The sequence below is a fragment of the Alternaria metachromatica genome (assembly GCF_023757995.1).
Source record: "Alternaria metachromatica strain BMP 0045 chromosome Unknown scaffold_12, whole genome shotgun sequence".
In the NCBI taxonomy this organism is placed as follows: domain Eukaryota; kingdom Fungi; phylum Ascomycota; class Dothideomycetes; order Pleosporales; family Pleosporaceae; genus Alternaria; species Alternaria metachromatica.
The window spans coordinates 13738-33298 of NW_026055503.1; the positions used below are offsets into that span (position 1 = coordinate 13738).

Consider the following 19561-nt stretch of genomic DNA (forward strand, 5'->3'; position numbering starts at 1 on the left):
CGTTGATATTGCGCCGTAATATGAGTTATGAGCAAGGCCTAGACTGAGTATTTGTGAAAAAGACTGAAGGGAGCATGCGACGTTGAGATGAGTTCGCAGAAGAGTTGGTGTACTGAAGAGCAACGCTGATCTCACGATGCGCCCAGAAGGGGAAGTTTGCCAGACTGAAAGGCGCCACTGGGATTACACGTTGGCAACTCTGGCGCATTTACAAGATACGAGTTTGATCGGCGCCGGCTTATGCCCGCCGTGCGTTGTCGAGGTCAAATTCTAAGCTCTATCGGTTTGAAATTGCGCCATGCATGCCAACCTCGCAGATCGTCTAATAAACAATGGTGAGAGCTACGGCAGTCTGAGAACGGAAATTCTCGGAGCGACCGCCAAGCTACCTACTCATGAGAGAATCTAATTCCATGAAATGCTACGGGAGTCAGCATTAAACCACAACAAGGGATGGCGAAACTTACTACAACATGATACCGGCGCCAGTGAACATGGCGGCAAATTGCATCAGAGTCTTCCTGAGCTCTTGGCCTTTGTTCGGACCGGTCTCGAGGAGTTCAGGAATAACAGCAACAGTGCCAACATAGAGGAAAGTACCAGCAGTAAATGGTAGTAGCATGTCACCCCATTGCAGACTAGTGCCCATAATGCCAGGACCTTGGATGTCAGCAGAGGCGGAGCTGCCTCCAAATTCTTGGACAGCAATGCCAATGCAAGTTCCTAAGAAAGCGCCGACGGCGGTAACGAATTGAGCCCCCATAGCGGCTCGCTTGCTAAAGCCAGACTGTATGAGGAGAGCGAAGTCGCCGACCTCGTGGGGGATCTCATGGAAGAAGACAGCCACAGTCGTAGTAGCACCAATCGTAGGCGAGGCGTAGAATGAGGAGCTAAGGGCCAGACCGTCGGTGATGTTGTGGGTGAAGTCTGCAATGAGGTTGAGGTAACCACCAAGCTTGACACTGGCGTTGATCTCTTTCTCTGCTGTCTCTACGACAGACGATGTGCCGTTTGTGCCAGATTTCCTGGAGCGCACACCATCTTTTGAGCTGCCGACGTCGACGCCTGTTGTCTTCGCGGAAGCCTCAATTTTGTCGTGCGAGTGCCCATGCGAGTGGTCGTGTCCGCCCTGGCCTCCTGTCGCAATTCGAAGCCCCTTGTCCATGGCCACGAAGGTGATGAAGCCGACCATGATAGCTACGCCCAGCAACAGGTTCTTGTTGGGTTCGACCATGACGAACTTGACCGAGTCGTGCTCTTCCTCGCCCAGGAAGATCTCAGGGAGCAGGTGAAAGAGGGTATCACCCAGCAGTCCGCCTACAGCGAACGCGACCATGACGGAGAGCGAGGAGGGGTCGATGTTGGGCGGGCATAGTGCGAGGAGGAAGTTTGGTGGGCCCGAGATGTAGAGCGTCGCTAGCAGGGCATTGACTGCAGGGCTTCCAGGGAACAGGAAGGCGAAGATCTGGGAGGTGAGGGAGGACGTAGTCGGGTTCGAGGCTGCCTTGTGCTGGTTGAGAGCTTGCACAAGAGGACACTCCTAGCTGGTGTCAGTACCGCCATGAGCACGCGACATCAGGGTATCTCGGACGATATCCAATTTCAAAAGAATGCACTATCCTCTATACGATCGAGAGGATGGTAAAAGAGGATTAGTGAGGTTGACGAGTAAAAGGCGTACCTGCAATTGCTCTTCGATCTCATGGGCGCTCAGGTTGCCTACTGGCACGCCAGTCTCGCCCTTGACGGCTGCAGCTGCCACGTTCCATCCCAGCACCCCGAGAAAGATTGCCAAGGACAGCAAGGTCCGGTTGCGCCGCGACACCATGATGACGCGTGAAATGGTTGGATGCAATATACAGACCCTGATATTGGGTCGTGGGGTTGATGCTTCAGGTGCGGTCATCATGGAAGCTGGCCTGCTCGTGGGGACCTAGCCCGCTCGCTATCGATAACGCTAACGGAAAGTTCGCCAAAACTTTTGGAAGTTGCGACCGGCGCCTCTGCAACACCAGAGACAATACACTGATACCTTCGCAATCCTCCAAAACAACACAAAATGGGTCGCGAACTCCAGAAGAAGAAGAATCGGTCGTCCATCCCCAAGAAGCGCAAGAATGGCCCTTCCAAGAAGAAGATTCTGCAAAACCCCATCATAGCGAAGCACTGGTACGACGCATTGCGCCTGCCTCCGCAATACCGACCAGACTGACACGATCGCAGGAACCAAAAAGAGACATTATCGCAAAATTATCGCCGTCTCGGTCTGACAGCGCGCCTCAACCACGCAACCGGTGGCACAGAGAAGACGATTGCCCTTCTCGGCCTCAACGATGAGAAATCTTCGCGCGCCGACACCGTCGCCAACAGCACAGCAGACGCCCTCAACATCGTTTCAAAAGCCAAGAAGCCCGAGAACATCGCAATCGAGGAGATCGAAGTCGAGCGCGACCCCGAGACAGGCGCTATCCTCAACGTAACAGGCACACTCGACAAGAAGGACAACCCGCTGAACGACCCTCTCAACGAGATCGAAGATGACAATGAGGAGATGGAGTGGAACGGCTTCTCCATGGTACCAGAGCGACCTGAAGAGGCCGAGAACCCAGTCATCCGGGAACTCGAAGAGGCTGCTATGAACGGCGCGAGGAAGGCACCCCGCGGACAGAGCCAAAGGGAGCAGGAGTGGGTGGAGCGATTAGTAAACAAGTACGGGGAGGACTATGGAAAGATGGCGAGAGACCGCAAGCTCAACCCCATGCAGCAGACCGCTGCGGACATCAAGAAGAGGGTCGCCAAGTGGCAGAAGGCGCAGAACAAGGCATAGGGTTGCGACTTAGGTATGCATAGCAGGTGTTGTGGCGTTTCTGGGCACATTTGTCGCACTCAAAATTCGAATACCAAACATCAGTCTCGGCTTTGATCGGACTACGAAGGACCGTACTCCCCATCATTCAAGGCGTTTTGTGTTGGACAGGTGATGGCTCGTGCTCATCTCTCAGCGGTTACTAGACCCTGAACCGCACCTACCCCACGAGTTCTGAACTTGCACTATCATCCATGGATGCAGCAACCACCACACGCACATAGCGGACATTCTCATATTGGGTAGACTGACTGCGATCGCGTCTAGGCATGTGTCGGACGAAGCGAACGAAATGCGCAACAGACTGGTACACTCAGCGGGCAAAAGAGACCGAGAGGCATCCTCTTCCACTCCATCCGGAAGTCACCGTCAGCTCAATCGCGTAGACTAGATGAGAGAATCTATCTCAAGAGAAATTCGACGAGAAACCTCCCGCACAGGCACAGCTGGGAGACGGTTCCTTTACCAGATTTCATCGGAGAAGACCGTCTCATTGACCACCCGCGTACCCACTGACCAACAAGTAACCCAAGTCATCCCTCCCCACACCCCAGAAAGCGCTGCCCATAGATGTTACGTGAGCCCGAGGTACTCACAACTGATAGGTCTCCAGTATGGCCCTTTGCCACCCGCCGCGGAACCCAGCGGAATACCAGGATGTCTCTCACTAAGCGTTTCTGGAACAGCAGAATGCTTCCAGAAGTAAGCTCAGCAGCACTCATGCTTGTTTCCAACGAGCAATGACGTCGAACGCCATGACTCAGGAGCATTTCGGATGGTCAGATTGCGCAATCAACGAAGTTGAGCGTCTTTCACGCAGAGCTCTCGCTTAACACTACCTCATGCTCAGGTGCTTAAGTACTACTTGTATGTACTAGCGAAGAAACATCAATCATTTACGACGTATTATTGGTTACTTTGGAAGTGTTGCTGGCTTCAGATTCAAACCCACCAAACCGTCGTCAGTCTCGTGATACGTCCTCGACCGAACCGCGAGGATTACTCTCATCCGCCCTGATCCGCCCCACAGTTCTCCCCAAGATTTTTCGATCTTTGGTCAGTCTCTGCATGACCTCGTGCCCATGGGGCAAATGGGGGTCTGTCAGCATGGAAGCTCCAGGTTCCGTTGCCGAAGATGAGTCGGGTTTATAAGAGAGGTTGTGTTACCTCAGAATGCTTACCATCTCAGCATTTCTGCCTCATTCTGTCAATGAAAACGCATCTCAACGATGGACAAGATCAAGATGAAGCTACCGAACCCTATAAGAGACTGGCGACGCAGAAGCTCCGTTGAGCAGACATCGCAAAACGTCGACGAACATGCTGGCTACGATAATACCCCACTTCCGAGGTTGACATGGAAGAGTTTCTGGATGGGCATGTTGGTGTCAATGGGAGGATTTGTCTTCGGGTGAGCAGTGCCCAACACAACTACCTTCGCTCCAGCTAAATGTCTTAGCTATGACACTGGTCAGATCTCTGGGTTCCTTGGTATGGTCGACTTCCTTCGACGCTTCGGTCAGAGGCATGCAGATGGCACGCCATACTTCTCCAACGTACGATCTGGACTCATCGTGGGTCTATTGTCTATTGGTACATTGTTTGGTGCTTTGATTGCGGCACCAATCGCAGACAGGATTGGGCGGAAGATGAGCATCATATGGTGGTGTGGTATCTTCTCTGTGGGCATCATCGTCCAGATTGCTGCCACAGATGAGTGGTATCAGGTCATGATGGGCAGGTTCGTTGCCGGTCTCGGTGTTGGTGCACTCAGCCTACTCGTACCCATGTACCAAGTACGATCCCCACATGAACAGCAAATGTCCATCACTGACAGACACAGGCGGAGACAGCACCTCGACATATCCGCGGAGCCTTGATTTCCACCTACCAACTCTTCATCACATTCGGAATCTTCCTGGCCGCAGTCTTCAATTACGCTGCGGAACGCCACCAATCCGGTAAAGCCGCATCCTGGCAGATCACCCTCGGGCTCTCCTTCGTACCTGCAGCTATTCTCGCGGTAGGTATTTTGGGCTTCTCCGAAACACCTCGGTTCAACTACCGTCATGGTAAGATCGACCAGGCCACCGCAACCATGTCGAAAGTATACGGGGTACCAACCAACCATCAGAGCATTCAGCTAGAGCTTGAGGAGATGAGGGTCAAGCTCGAAGCCGAAAGCAAGCTTACCAACGGACCCATACAAGAATGGTTGGGTATGTGGATGGCGCCGAAGATGGCATACAGGTTGGCAATTGGCATGGGCTTGCAGATGTTTCAACAGTTGACAGGCGCCAACTACTTGTAAGCAACTGATCGCCCCCAGTGAGCACATTCTGACATCCCAAAGCTTCTACTACGGTACCGTAGTCTTTGCCGGCACTGGTATCAAGAACTCGTTCGTTACGCAGATGATCTTGGTATGCAACCTCATTCCGCAAGGCCATCCATAATGGCGCTGACCTCTTTCAGAACGGCATTAACTTCGGCGTCACGTTCTACGGCCTTTATATCGTCGAGCACTACGGTCGTCGCAAATCTCTCATTGCCGGCTCATGCTGGATGTTCATTTGCTTCCTCATCTTCGCTTCTGTCGGTCACTTCGCCCTTGATCGCGACAACCCGGAGAATACCGAAAGCGCAGCCACAGCGATGATATGCTTTGCTTGTTTCTTCATCTTTGGTTTTGCGACAACGTGGGGACCGATGATGTGAGTTTCACACAAAATCTCAACAAGCTGCGTCAAACTAACGAAATTTAGCTGGACAATCTGCGGAGAGTTATACCCCAGCCGCTATCGCGCGAAAGCCATGGCTCTATCAACGGCATCGAACTGGCTGTGGAACTTCCTTCTCGCATTCTTCACGCCCTTCATCACTGGTGCCATAGATTTCCGCTATGGCTACGTCTTCGCCGGGACAAATATCCTAGGTGGTCTTATCGTATACTTCTTCGTCATCGAAGGCAAAGGGCGCACACTCGAGGAAATCGATACGATGTATCTGATGGGCGTCAAGCCATGGGAAAGCGCAAAATGGGTCGTTCCCAGCCTGGAAGAGATGAGCGGAGATATGAGGGTTAAGCTCGAGTCCGCAAACCCGGAGTTGGCGCTCAGGAAAGAGACTAACGGAGGGGCGGCTGATGACAATGCTAGTGTGAGGCACGAAGAGGATAGCGAGGCGATTCGCGGGAGTGATGCTATATGGGACGGGAGTGAAGAGGGGTTGAGGGAGAAATCCGAGGTCGAGCCGTAGTGAGCGTGTTGCAGATGCGGTGGTTGCTTGGTTGGTCTGGGTGAAGCAGGTCAATCCGTTATTGTTGGTAACTCCCGCTCATACTGCAATGCTCGTAATTTTATCTATCGTCTGCTGATGTGAAGGGTTTTGCGCCGCGGCATGCACCCGTTGAGATCGTTCTCGTAGAGCTAGACGCTCTCTGTAAGTCGCGCCACGTGCACGCGTCGGGATTTGCAGCAGGCTTCATCCCAGCCTCCTCAACATTCATCCCGCGAACGTCAGTGCAACTCCATTTTGACTTACACAATTCTCACCTTTGTGCTGGCAGCATCCGCAAAGGAAGGTGTCATCGGAAAGAGACCTGATTCGTCTCCAGTCAGCCTTGTGCGGCGTTGCACCGCGCTGAGTTCGCGACGGAACCCGATTTGGCGCTGACAGCTGCAGTGTAAACGACGTAGCAGTGCCGAAAAGTTTATGAGGTGAGCGCATCGGCGTGACCGACCGCCAGCGTCGACTTATTCAGGCCACCCCAAGCAGAAAATTTGTTCGCGGTTCAGCATTGACGTAACACGGGAACTCCAAGACACCACAATTCCACGCCAAGCAGCATCCAACGCCTGGGACGGATCAGATTAGATCTGCCTTATCGCTAGTAGCAGGCTATTAAACCCAAGCATGTGGTCCTCGGGCAAGCCATGGTGTCATTGCACAGACCCGCGGACTTCCTCGTGGTACTGTCGCGTGGGTGTGTGCCTCTCGCCATGCCACCACTGCACTTGGCGAGGAATAAGTGTGCCAATAGCACGACACGGCAGCCCAGCCGCCTGCGCGCATCAGCAATGTAGCGACGCAGGGCCGATCAGATAAAGTAGTTCCCTCCGCCGTGCCGTTATCTTGGATGCATCTCGCATACTGCGACTTCGACATCCTCCTGCATAATTGGACGCGATCATGCGCCATTCATTGAGACCTGGAGAGGCGACAAGCCCGACCGATGTTGTCCACAACGAGACTGATCGCGGCAACTTCGGCAAGGATATCGACTACAACCGCGAGCGGTCGCCAAGTGATGATACTTCGAGCGAGCATTCGGCTCAGGCTGGCGTGAAGCGCATTGAAGCTGTGAGCAAGGCGTGGACGAAGACTTCGCTCATCGTCGCCTACGTCACGTACGTCATCACGATCGCTTTTAATCAGAAGGGTCTCTCTATACTAAATCCAATGCAGACTTCTACTTATCGCCAATGTTACGTCCCTCGAGATACAGGTCACTAGTCTCTTGACGCCATATGCCACGAGTGCCTTTGCCCTGCATTCACTCGTCTCCACAATCTATGTAGTGCAGGGTGTCGTAGCCGGTACGTTCCTCGTTCCGCTATACTCAGCGCAGCGACTAACTACGTCCAGCGGTCATCAAACCGCCAATGGGAAAGATTGCCGATGTCTTTGGACGTCTCGAATCATTTACCATTACCATATTCCTCTACACAATCGGGTATTGTATGCAAGCTGGATCCAATAATGTGCAAACTTTCGCAGGAGCCCAAATCTTCTGGGCCGCCGGTTTCAACGGTCTGGGAGTTTTGCAACAAATCTTCGTCGCCGATACTACGGATCTGCTCAATCGCGCTCTTTTCTCCACCTTGTTCGACGTTCCCTTTCTTTGGACTACATTTGCTGGAGCAGAAGTTGGAGAAGCGATCCTGAACAACACTACGTGGAGATGGGGATACGGTATCTGGGCTATCATCCTTCCGGTTTGCTTCATCCCACTGGCTGTTAGTCTTTTTATGAACCAGCGACGTGCAAAGAGCTTGGGTTTTGATGTCCCCAGTCCATTCCACGGGCACAATACACTCCAGGTCCTGAAGAACATCTGGATCGACATAGATGGATCTGGCCTGTTATTGTTCGCGGCAGCCATAGCACTCATCTTGTTGCCACTTACACTGGCTCCAGGCGCAAGTGGTGGGTGGAGTAATGGGAGTATGATCGCCATGCTAGTCATCGGCGGCGTACTGCTTCTTGCGTTCCCACTGTGGGAGACGAGCAAGAAGTTAGCACCAAAGGCATTCTTTCCACCAAACCTCTTCAAAGAAAGAACGATCATCGCCGGTGTTCTGATCGCATTTTTCTACTTCAGTAAGCACCATGCAAACAGTATTATAGCTTAACGCTAACGAATGAAACAGTGGCATTTTACATGTCGGTCTTCCCATACTTCAGCTCTTACCTCCAGATTGTCCAGGGCCAATCTCCCTCCACAGCCGGATACATCACACGAACCTTCACCTTCGCTTCCACCGTCTCATCAATCGTAGTATCACTTCTCATCAAGTACACAGCACATTATAAGTACTACACAACCTTGGGCGCAGCCATCTACCTGATGGGCATGGGCCTTATGTTGGCATACCGGACCGAAGACGCATCTACCGGCACTCTCGTTGGCACCCAAATCGCCATCGGAATTGGCGGAGGCTTCCTGAACGTCCCTGTCCAACTCGCTGTCCAGGCCTCAGCCTCCCATCAACAGGTTGCAGCCGCAACAACAGTCTGGCTAACTATCCTCGAAGTCGGAGGCGCAGTAGGATCTGCCATCTCAGGTGCCATCTGGTCGACCTACATCCCCGCCAAACTGCAACAGTACCTTCCCGCGGAGAACGTGGCGGATTATTCGACTATCTACGGCAGTCTCTTAGTCGCAGCAGATTACGTCACATACCCTGCTGGATCCCCCGTCCGTATTGCTATCAACCGAGCGTACCAAGAGACGATGCGGTACCTACTCATTGGAGCTCTTTGCTGCGCAGCGCCCATCGTGCCGTTGACGTTTTGTCTCAAGAACTACAAGTTGGATCAGATGGATCAGAAGGTCGTTGGCAATGTTATCGGTAGTGCTGAGAAGAGGGAGAAAGCGAAGAGTTGGCGATTCTGGAAGCGGTAGACACGTGTGTTGATAGTCCACTTGGGGAACTTAGGCATGGTTACATTAATAGCTTTCGAGCGACTACCATGTTCTGTAGAGTGTCTCTGGTCGTTCAATTGGCACTTAGAAAAAGGCATCGAAAGAGCGGAAACGCTTCCAAGACCAAGCCATTCCTCACGATGAATAGCACACATCTGATTACTGATTCCGCTCTTCTCATTGCCTCGGCGAACGATTCCGAATGTCAATGCCAAACGGTTTGTGTTGCGACTTCCACATGGTTCAGGCCAACAACCTTGACCGCACTGGGTAGTCACGCCACCACATAATTGAAAGTCATGATCTCCAAAAGCCGAAGGACTCAAGTTATCAATTCAGCACTGGAGAAAGCAAAGTTTTCCTCCAGCCCACCGGCGGCCTCGCCAGGCCATTCCGACCGCACAGACCACGCGACAGGGTCGTGTTTCACGCTCCGCACCCGGAGCCCTGGACCCTGAACCCGCCTCTTGCAGGAACGCGAAAGTTAGAAATAGGCGCCCGCACCCGCACAGGCTACAACACCTATCTTATTACTAATTATTACTTCTACTTACCTATTTAAGCCTATATAACGCACCTATAATAATATATTATTATAATTTTTTTGCGCGTATCTTCTTTATAGCGTTAAGTATAATAAGTATAAAAAAGCGCTAACTTTAGCGCTATTTTTCTACTTCTCTACTAGTTATTATTATAAGAGTTATATAGAGATTAGATAATAATATTATATTAAATTATAATATTATTATAGTAAGACTTAGAAAAAGTACTTAAAAGTTAAATATATATAGTATAGACTATTAGCCTAAAGTAGGCCTAACGCCTAGAGAACTAAACTATTATATATTTTCTAGCTAAAAATACTTAAAGTTCTAACTAAGTAAATAAAATAAAAAAGAGATTACCTATCTTTTTACGTAAGACTATTAATAGATAATCTAAGGTCTAAGAGCTAAAGTAAGTAGATATAGAGGTTAATATAGAAAGCTAATAGAAAGATAATAGAGATAATAATAGAAAAGGTAATAAAGATACTAGTAGAGATAGTATTATAGATCTAGTAATATACTAAAGTACCTTAGAGAACTCTAAATTAGGTAGAAGTCTATAGTATTAAGTAGAGTAATAGAATATTACCTTAGAGCTACTATTATCTATAGAGGTTAAAGTTAGGTAGAGATATATATTATAATTATCTTAATAAGTAGATATAATATAGTTAAGTAAGTTTATAAATAACTAGCTAGTTCTTTCTAAGTATATAAAGTCTAATAAGTAGAGTAGAGTAACTATAAGCTTACTATAGTTATTATATACGTAAAACGTATTATAAAAGCTTAGCTTACTAAAGTTATAATTATAGAAGTTCTAGATAGACTTTTTACTTTCTTATAGATTAAAATATAGTTACTAGTATAAAGATTAATTATTCTTAATCTACTTAACTTTATATTATAGATAGCTGCAATAGCCTATATAGAGATTATTTATTATCTATTAAATATAGAAGTCTAGAACCTAGGTAACTATAAACTTAGTATCTTTATTATTAGTAAAGTAAACCTTAGAAGAGGCGTAATTACTAGCTTTAGGCTAGCTTAGTAGAGCGTTATTTTTATATAGTTATAGAAGCTATAGATAGAAGGCTAGAAATAAAGCTTTAAAGTTATCTAGAAGATCTAATTTATAAGCTATATAATTAATAATATAAGTAATCTAATATAAATTTATATTCTTATAGTCTAGTAACTTTACTAGTTATTTAGTTTAAATATAGTAGATATTAAGAAAGATCTAGTTACTAACTTTAAAGCGTAAAGTAAAGTAGTAGTAAATATTAGTAAAGTTCTTTATTTTATTCTATATCTAAGTAATCTTATTATAGAGGTATTAGTAGGTTATATTAATATAAGCTATAAGTGCGTTAGTAGCGTAGAGCTATAAGAGCGCTAGTATAGTATTAATAATAGCGTAGACTAGTTCTAAACTAGAGTAGAGTTAATATCTCTTTATAGCCTAGAATAGAGAAACTCTAATTACTAAGCTAATAGCTAAGTTAGCTTTAAACTCTACTAGTAGTAGTAGCTATGTCTAGTTATTTTATAGGTAATTAACGTAAGAGCGTAAGTACTATTTTAAATTTATATTAGTATTTTTAGTTTAACTATTAGTCTTTAAGTAATATATAGTACTAAGCTTAGATTATATACTAACTTATTTATATAAGTAACGCTAGAAGTATAAGGTAAACTAGCGCTTTTAGTTAGAGATAAAAGTTTTAGAGTAGCTCTTTTTACGCTAGATATATTCTAGAAACTTATTAATAATAGTAAAGACTTTTATATTATTTATAGTAATAAACTTTTTCTTCTTAAATAGCCTATTAACAACTACTATAATATAGTAGTAAGTATATCTATACTAAAAGAATAGTAGTAAAGGTGTAATAAAGTTAATAGAAATATTTTTCTAGTACTTTTTAAGTATAGATAAAAGGTATAGTAAGCTATACTTAGCGTAATAGTTAACCTTAAAGTAATAGTATATTATGTAGTAGTTAGTAAACCTAGTAATTATATTTATTATACTCTACTAGTAGTACTACTAACTAAGCTACTAATAAGTTATTATTTAACTACTATAACCTTCTAGAAAAGAGTTATAGATATTCTTAATAATCTAAGTTTATAGCTTCTTACTAAATAGAACTAGTAGATAGTTATTACGTAGAAATAGCTTACTATTATTACTTAACTCTAGGTCTTCTAGCTTTAACCTAACTCTCTTAATAATAAAGTAGTAGAGAATATATTAATTACTATTATTAAGCGTATCTTATATAGTAGTTAAGCGCGTGTTAATAGAGTAAAAGTAGTTAAAAACCTTCTAGGTTAGTAAGTTATTAGCGCTATTAATATTATTATAGAGATTATATTATTCTTATAGAGATATATAAGTAAGTCTAATAGTAAAATAGCTTAGTTAGAAGCTACTCTTATTAGTTTTATAAAAAAGAGTAAGAAGTAATAGTAAGTTATACTTAACTTTACCTAGGTATAGAGATACTAACTTTATAGCGTTATAACTACCTCTATTCTAGTAGTAGTCTTCTAGAATAACCTAGTGTTAGTATTATACTTAATTATTAGTAACGTACTTAGGTAGGTCTTCTATATAATAAGTAAAACTATTAGATTTAGTACTTTATTTTCTAAGTCTATACTTTACTTTAAAATTAAACTTCTCTAGAAACTTAGCTTATTAGACTTATTAGTAATTAAGATATTATTTAGAGTAAAAGTATTTAAGTCTATAGTAATCTATAAAAACTTTAATAGTATTAGATATTCTAGTAAGTTTAGAGCGCTACTCTTTAAATACTTATATAATAGTAAGAAGCTTCTTATTATAAATCTTATAGTTATACTTTATAGATATTATCTTCTTTAATAGGTATGCTATAAAGTATATAGATTTATTAAGCTAGATTTACAAGAGAATAGCTATATATATATAGTTAGAGACGTTAGTCTTAAGAATACTCTTTAAGTCTAGATTAAAATAAGCTAAGATAATATTACTATAGAATATCTTCTTTAGTTATTTAAAAGAATAAGTAGTATTAGAAGTTATCTAGAATAAAAAAGAATTATCTTATATAAAATATATAAAAGGTTTAGTAATATTAGAAAATCTATAGATAAAGTAATAATAGAAGTTTATAAATTCTAAGAAAACTTATATATTCTTTAGAGACTTTAGAAGCTACTAGTCTTAAATAGTATATACTTTCTTAGAGTCTATCTTAATTCTATTAGATATAATAATAAGACTAAGAAACTTAACTTCTTACTTAATAAATTCTAATTTAAGAATATCTATAGAAAGCTCTATATTAGTAAAGCGTATTACTACGCGTAAGAGATAATTATTATACTCTTTATAAGTTTTACTAAAGATAATAATATTATTAAGATATACTATATAGAACTTATCTAAGTATTTATATAGAACGTTATTAATATAGGCTTAAAAGGTGCCTAGACTATTATATATACTAAAGAGTATAATAGTATATTAATATAAGCTATAGAAAGTAATAAAAGTAAATAGATATTTATATTTCTCTTATATATATATCTTATTAAAGATAGTAATAATATTAACTTTAGAGAAGAAACGCGCCTTTAAGAGCTTTATAAGTATATTATAAATTAGAGATAAAGTATTCTTATTTTTAATAGTGTAGGTATTAAGTCTATAGTAATTAACGTAGATATAAATACTATCTTCTAGTTTCTTAACTACTAGTAGAGAAGTAGCCTATTTAGAGATACTACATTTAATATAACTTTTTCTTACCTCTCTAGACCTAAGAAATAGAGTCTATAGCGTACTTTTTTAGAAATTAAACAATTATATAATTACGTAATTACGTAATTACGTAATAACGCGTTACTATATTATAGAAGAGACCTAATAGTAAACTTAAAAATCTCTAACGTAAGTTTAGATTTATAACTTATAATACTTATATCTACACTATCTCTATAATAATTAATACGTATATAATTATAATAGGCTAACTACTTTATATTTATTATATATTACTAATAGCTATCTAGACTATTAACTAGTACTAGTACTAGTCTTATATAATTGCGTAGCACTAAAAAGAAACTAAGTAAGCCTATTACTAGTATAAAGTCTCTAAGATAACCTAAGATACTTATATAACGCCTATATAATACTTATATAAATACTAGTAACCTATATTCTATATATAATTATCTATAAGTCTAGCTATATTAGCTATATTACGCTATTCTCTAGTATACTAACTATCTATTCTACTTATTATTGCGCGTCTATTAGTATAGCCTAATACTACACTATATATATACTACCTTCTATAGCTAGTAAAGTACTACCTCTCTCTAGCTAAGAAAAATAGCATCTTTTATAAGCTTAATAAAGTTAAGCTTATTTTAGGTTACTAGCGTGTTTACTAACTTAGCTAGCTTCTTATCTAACGTACTAAGTTAGTTAAACTATTTCTCTATAATTACTAGAATATTAGAAGAAAAGTTTATTTAGAAGAGATAGTATATACTTATAATATATAAAGCTATAAAGCGTCTCTTATTACTAGTAATTACTTCTATCTATCTTATACTATTCTAATAGAAGCTCTTTTCTAGCTCTATTTTTATAGCTATATTTTATAAGTCTTTTATTAAAAACTTTCTAAAATAAACTAGAAAGTTAAATACGCTGCGCGTGTAACTAGCAAGAACTACTAGAGTAGCACTTTCTATTATACTAGGCGTTATTATTATTATTATTATAAGAACTAGAGTCTCTATTATAAGTATAGAAGAGAAGTTTAGTATAGAAAGTTCTTTATATTTAGTAAATATATTAGTAGATTTTTTAGATATATATAAAGATATTAAGAAAAATATAAGATAAAGAGAAGTATTTTCTATATATAAGATTTTATATAATCTCTTCTAGACTACTATTCTTTATACTATAATTTAACTCTATTACTAACTAAAGTTTACTTACATAGTACTATAGTTTCTTATCTACTTCTATAGCTAATAGAAAGGCTTCTATTTAATATTATACTACGCTTTATCTTTTACTCTTCTTACTAAGATCTTTCTATTATTACTATTAGTATCTACTTTAGAAAGCTTATTTCTACTTTAAATTCTAGATAGAAGATATTTTAATATTTCTATAGCTTTATAGCCTTATAGCTTACCTATTACTACTTTTAAGTCTACTTCTAAGTCTACTAGAAAAGCTCTATTACTATTACTCTCTATAAGTATATTATTATTATTATTAAAGTACTATATTTATAGTAAACGTTATAGAAAGAGTTTTTTTAATTTCTATAGTTATATATAGTAAGTATAAAGTATTTAGAAAATATACTTATAATAAGATTACTATATAGAGTTACTAACTACGTATTATTACTCTACTCTATATTAACACTTTACTATAATAACTCTTTCTTAATATATTATTAATATAGAGCTTTATAGTCTAAGCCTTATCTTATAATAAAAGCTTTAGTTATTAGAAAGATAGCTATAGTAGATAACTTATTTTAGTATCTAATTAGATCTTAATAGTATAGTTAAGCTTATTCTATTAGAGTAGAACTTTATTAGCCTCTTGTAGGTTAAAGCTATAATAGAGAAGATAAAAAACTTCTAGAAGTTTAGAAAGAATCTTATCTTAGAATAATAGTAGTTATTCTATATAGTCTTAGAACTTCTTAAAGTCTTTAGGTAATATTTTAGCTTCTACTATATAGAGTTACTAAGTATCTTTCTATTTATTATTAGTTATATTATATAACTATTTAACTTTCTCTATAGATATTATATATACTTTATTACCTTAGATTACTATAATAGTAGTAACTCTACTAGAGATAAAGAAGATATCTATAAGTAGAAGAGCTTTAGAGTAATAGGCTTTCTTAAGTTTATAAAATAAAGAAGTAGATTATTTAAAATAATAACTACTAGTAATATAATAGAGTTTATAGTTATAGAGGTAATAGCGTATATAATAGTTAGAGTTAAAGATTATTACTATAGTGTTCTAGTTAACTTAGAAATTATATTATTAGAACTAGAGTATACCTAGAATTATCTAGATACTACTAAGTTTTATAATATATATAAGTACTTACTCTTTATAGTTATTAAAGGTAATATTTACTCTAGTTATATAAGTAACGTTAGTAACTTAGAAGCTATCTACTAACTTAAGAATAGTAAAATCTTATAGTTTAATTATTTTATAGTAGTTTACGTAAGTATAAGATTTATTAATAAAGATAGAAGTATAACTAGAGTTATCTATTAGTTTAATATATAAAAATAGTTATAATAGAGAGAAGATAGTTTCTTTAAAAACTAGCTACTAACCTACTTAGAGAAGATATATAGCGCTATAAATAGTAGTAGCTATAATAGTAGAGATATAAACTTATAGAGTTATAGAGCTTTCTAAGTTCTTAATCTAGTCTAGAATAGCTTATAGTATAGAGTTAGGTTTATTATTATTATTATAGACTTTAATAGAAGAAAAAGAGAGAGTTAGTAGTAGTATAGGTATTAGAGTAGATATCTTTAAAGTAGGTTGTTTATTATATTTCTTAAGCTTAGAAAGTCTTTAGAGGTAACTATTACTAGAGACTAGAAGTTTTTTATATACGCGTTAGTTATAGTAACTAATACTAGTAAAGTAGAACTTTATACTACGCTAACGTTAATAAAGGCCTTAGAGATAGAGATTTCTATAGTAATACGTACTTTATTAAGAGTAGTAAGCACTTTCTTAAAGTAATTTATAAATATAACTATATCTTAGCTCTTATATAAAGTATTATTAGTATTAGACTTATAGTCTCTTTAGTAGTACTTAAAGTAGTAACCTATATCTATAAGAATCTAAGTTTCTATTAGAGTATAATTCTTATAAGGCTTATTAATAATAAAGTAAGTAGTACTAGTTTCTCTAGATATAGAGATTATATTATAACTATAGTTACCTCTATATCTCTCTCTACCTTTACCTCTACCTCTATCTTTACTACTACTAGTGTTCTTAGCTAGAGTATTAATAGAAAGAATAGAGAAGTAGAGCTATTTAAGATAGTAGAGCTTCTAGCTAAAAGTAAAGAAGTTATTAGTATACTAGTTATTATCTAAGAGAGGCTTAATATAGATATACTACTAAGAGAGTAGCTTCTTATAAATCTAAAGAACTTTCTTCTTATTATTCTACTAAAGAAAAGTAATACTAGTTTAGAAATATACTAAAAAGACGCTAATATTCTTACTAGACTTTATACTAGCTTTTTTCTTATAGAAGTTATTATAGTAAAGTATTAATATAGAGTAAGGTAATAATACGTAGTTAGTAACTCTATATAATAATCTTATTATAAGTATATTTTCTAAATACTTTATACTTACTATATATAACTATAGAAATTAAAAAAACTCTTTCTATAACGTTTACTATAGATATAGTACTTTAATAATAATAATAATATACTTATAGAGAGTAATAGTAATAGAGCTTTTCTAGTAGACTTAGAAGTAGACTTAGAAGTAGTAATAAGTAAGCTATAGAGCTATAGAGCTATAAAAATATTAAAATATCTTCTATCTAGAATTTAAAGTAGAAATAAGCTTTCTAAGGTAGATACTAATAGTAATAATAGAAAGATCTTAGTAGAAAAGGTAGAAGGTAGAGCGTAGTATAATATTAAATAAGAGCCTTTCTATTCTTATAGAAGTTATAAGCATTATAGTAGAAGTTAAGGTAACTATAACTTATATTAAGAATATCTTAAGCTTACTAGGTATATTAAAACTTACTTCTAAAGATAAACTATTTATTAAAGTTAGAGAGTAGTTATAATTAGCTAATTATAGATACGTAATTACTTAGCTCTTAAGTATATAGCTAGAGATTTTATTCTAACTTTCTTTTATAGTAGAATAATTATAATATACTTAATTATCTCTAATTATTAATTATCTCTAGCTCTAATAGTTATAAGCCTAGCTACTTAATTATAGAACTAATTTCTACTATATATTAAAGCTTACTAGAAGATAGATTAATTAATCTTATTTCTACTCTACTCTCTCTAAATATTCTATAATTAGAACTTCTTCTGCGTAATTACTTACTTACTATCTACTTTTTTATTATTCTCTATATCTCTATATTAATTCTACGCTCTAACTTTATAAATATAAGTAATTATAATATAGCTATTATAGCTATAGGTATGCTTCTTAAGAAGTAATCTAACTAAAATACCTAGTTTACACTTCTTAAGTAGCACTATAATAAGAAGAGTATCTAGAAAGAAATTAATTCTAATCTTCTAGATATTAAATATATAGATACTTAAGAGTCTAAGTTTTCTAACTTTCTAGTTCTAGAGCCTATAGCTCTAGCTTCTTTTCTTATAGAGCTAACTAAGAATTAAAAGAATAAGTATAATAAAGCTACTTATAAGTATAATACTTTCTTACAAAATTATAACTATAAGACTAAGAATAGTACTATACTTATAGCCTACTAAAACTATAATTCTAAGTAGTAGTTAAGAAAGAGTAAGAAGATTAATAATGTTAAGAACTAGATTATGCGTACTATTACGCCTAAGTACCTATTACTTATAACTATAAGTAATAATAAAAGAATAGTTTAGTTTCTTATAAAGACTTTTAAGATTACACTTACTTTTACTAATTAGACTACGTAATATATAGTTTACGCAAAGTATTATACTTATCTTAAGAAGACTTAGAGAGAAACTACTAAGAAGTAGTTTAATAACTAGCTAATAATCTACTAGAAGGTAAAGATTTTTAAGCTCTTAGAGGTTAAAAAACCTTTTATAATTACTAACTTTCTTACTATAATTAAGAAATTTAATTCTAAGTAAACCTACTAGTAGTAATATAATTAATTATTTACTATAGCTTTTAGAAAGAATATATTAAGCCTTAGTAATCTTAGTAAGGTGTTTAGCGTTATTCTCTAGAAAATATTAATTACTACTAAAAAGAGAAAAGCTAGTATAATCTTTAACGCTATTATAGGTTAACTTTCTACTTCTACTAAGTTAAGTAAAAAGTAGTTAAGCTTACTACTTAAGCCTTACCTCTATAAATCTAACGCAAAGTATAAGTAGAAGCCTATCTTATATTACTAATTATAGACTATAATTACTAGATCTAGACTACTAGGTATTCTACTAATAGAACTCTTAGCTTAAGATAAGTAAAAGATCTAGAAGCACTATTATAAAGAGAAGTAGAGTAGCCTATATAAGAAGGTTAAGTAATCTAGCTAGAAGATAAGCGCTCTAGCTTCTAAGTATCTAGATAATATAGTTTTAATAATTATTTACCTAAAAAAGCTAATTACTAAGTTTAGGCCTTCTATCTTTAGTATAGGCTTTAAGCCTTACGCGCTCTTAGCTAGTATAATTCTTAATAGTAGAGCTATAGTCTACTTAGTTAATAATAAAGCTTTAATTAAGTCTAATTTTTTTATTAAGACTAATAGAGAAATAGTTAAAGTAGATAGCTAGATTCTTCTAGTAATTAGTATTAGTAATTACGTACTTTATCTTATTCTTAGCACTTTTAAAGAACTTAGAAAAGCTAATCTTATACTTACTAGTGTTAAGATTATCTCTAGTTTCTATACTAATATTATCTTAGAGAAGCTTCTTAGAAATAGTAGTATATAGTATATAGGCTATAATTATATAATTAGAATAGGCACGCTAAAAGTGTTTATTATTCTTATAACTCTTAAGTGTAGATTTAACTTCTTATTTATTAAATATAACTCTTCTATCTATTCTTCTAATTCTATTATTATAAATACTATTATCTACTTATAAGTTCTATAAT

The 19561-nt window shown here is 37.7% G+C and overlaps 4 protein-coding genes across 4 annotated transcripts; 3 read left to right on the forward strand and 1 right to left on the reverse strand.

The window, feature by feature from the left end:
• Positions 1-466: 466 nt before the first annotated feature.
• On the reverse strand, positions 467-1828 carry J4E83_005786 (uncharacterized protein; the record flags this gene model as incomplete). The annotated part of the gene is made up of 2 exons (XM_049332703.1): positions 467-1540; positions 1682-1828. The coding sequence occupies 2 exons, from the start codon at positions 1826-1828 to the stop codon at positions 467-469; spliced, it is 1221 nt and encodes a 406-aa protein (XP_049187945.1).
• Positions 1829-2059: 231 nt separating this feature from the next.
• On the forward strand, positions 2060-2827 carry NOP16 (Nucleolar protein 16; the record flags this gene model as incomplete). The annotated part of the gene is made up of 2 exons (XM_049332704.1): positions 2060-2169; positions 2224-2827. 2 exons carry the CDS (start codon positions 2060-2062, stop codon positions 2825-2827), a joined length of 714 nt encoding a protein of 237 aa, XP_049187946.1.
• A 1268-nt stretch (positions 2828-4095) lies between these two features.
• Positions 4096-6124, forward strand: J4E83_005788 (uncharacterized protein; the record flags this gene model as incomplete). The annotated part of the gene is made up of 6 exons (XM_049332705.1): positions 4096-4277; positions 4326-4662; positions 4710-5173; positions 5220-5289; positions 5342-5580; positions 5632-6124. 6 exons carry the CDS (start codon positions 4096-4098, stop codon positions 6122-6124), a joined length of 1785 nt encoding a protein of 594 aa, XP_049187947.1.
• Positions 6125-7057: 933 nt separating this feature from the next.
• J4E83_005789 (uncharacterized protein) lies at positions 7058-9053 on the forward strand (the record flags this gene model as incomplete). The annotated part of the gene is made up of 4 exons (XM_049332706.1): positions 7058-7275; positions 7334-7464; positions 7514-8248; positions 8299-9053. The coding sequence occupies 4 exons, from the start codon at positions 7058-7060 to the stop codon at positions 9051-9053; spliced, it is 1839 nt and encodes a 612-aa protein (XP_049187948.1).
• Positions 9054-19561: the final 10508 nt, after the last annotated feature.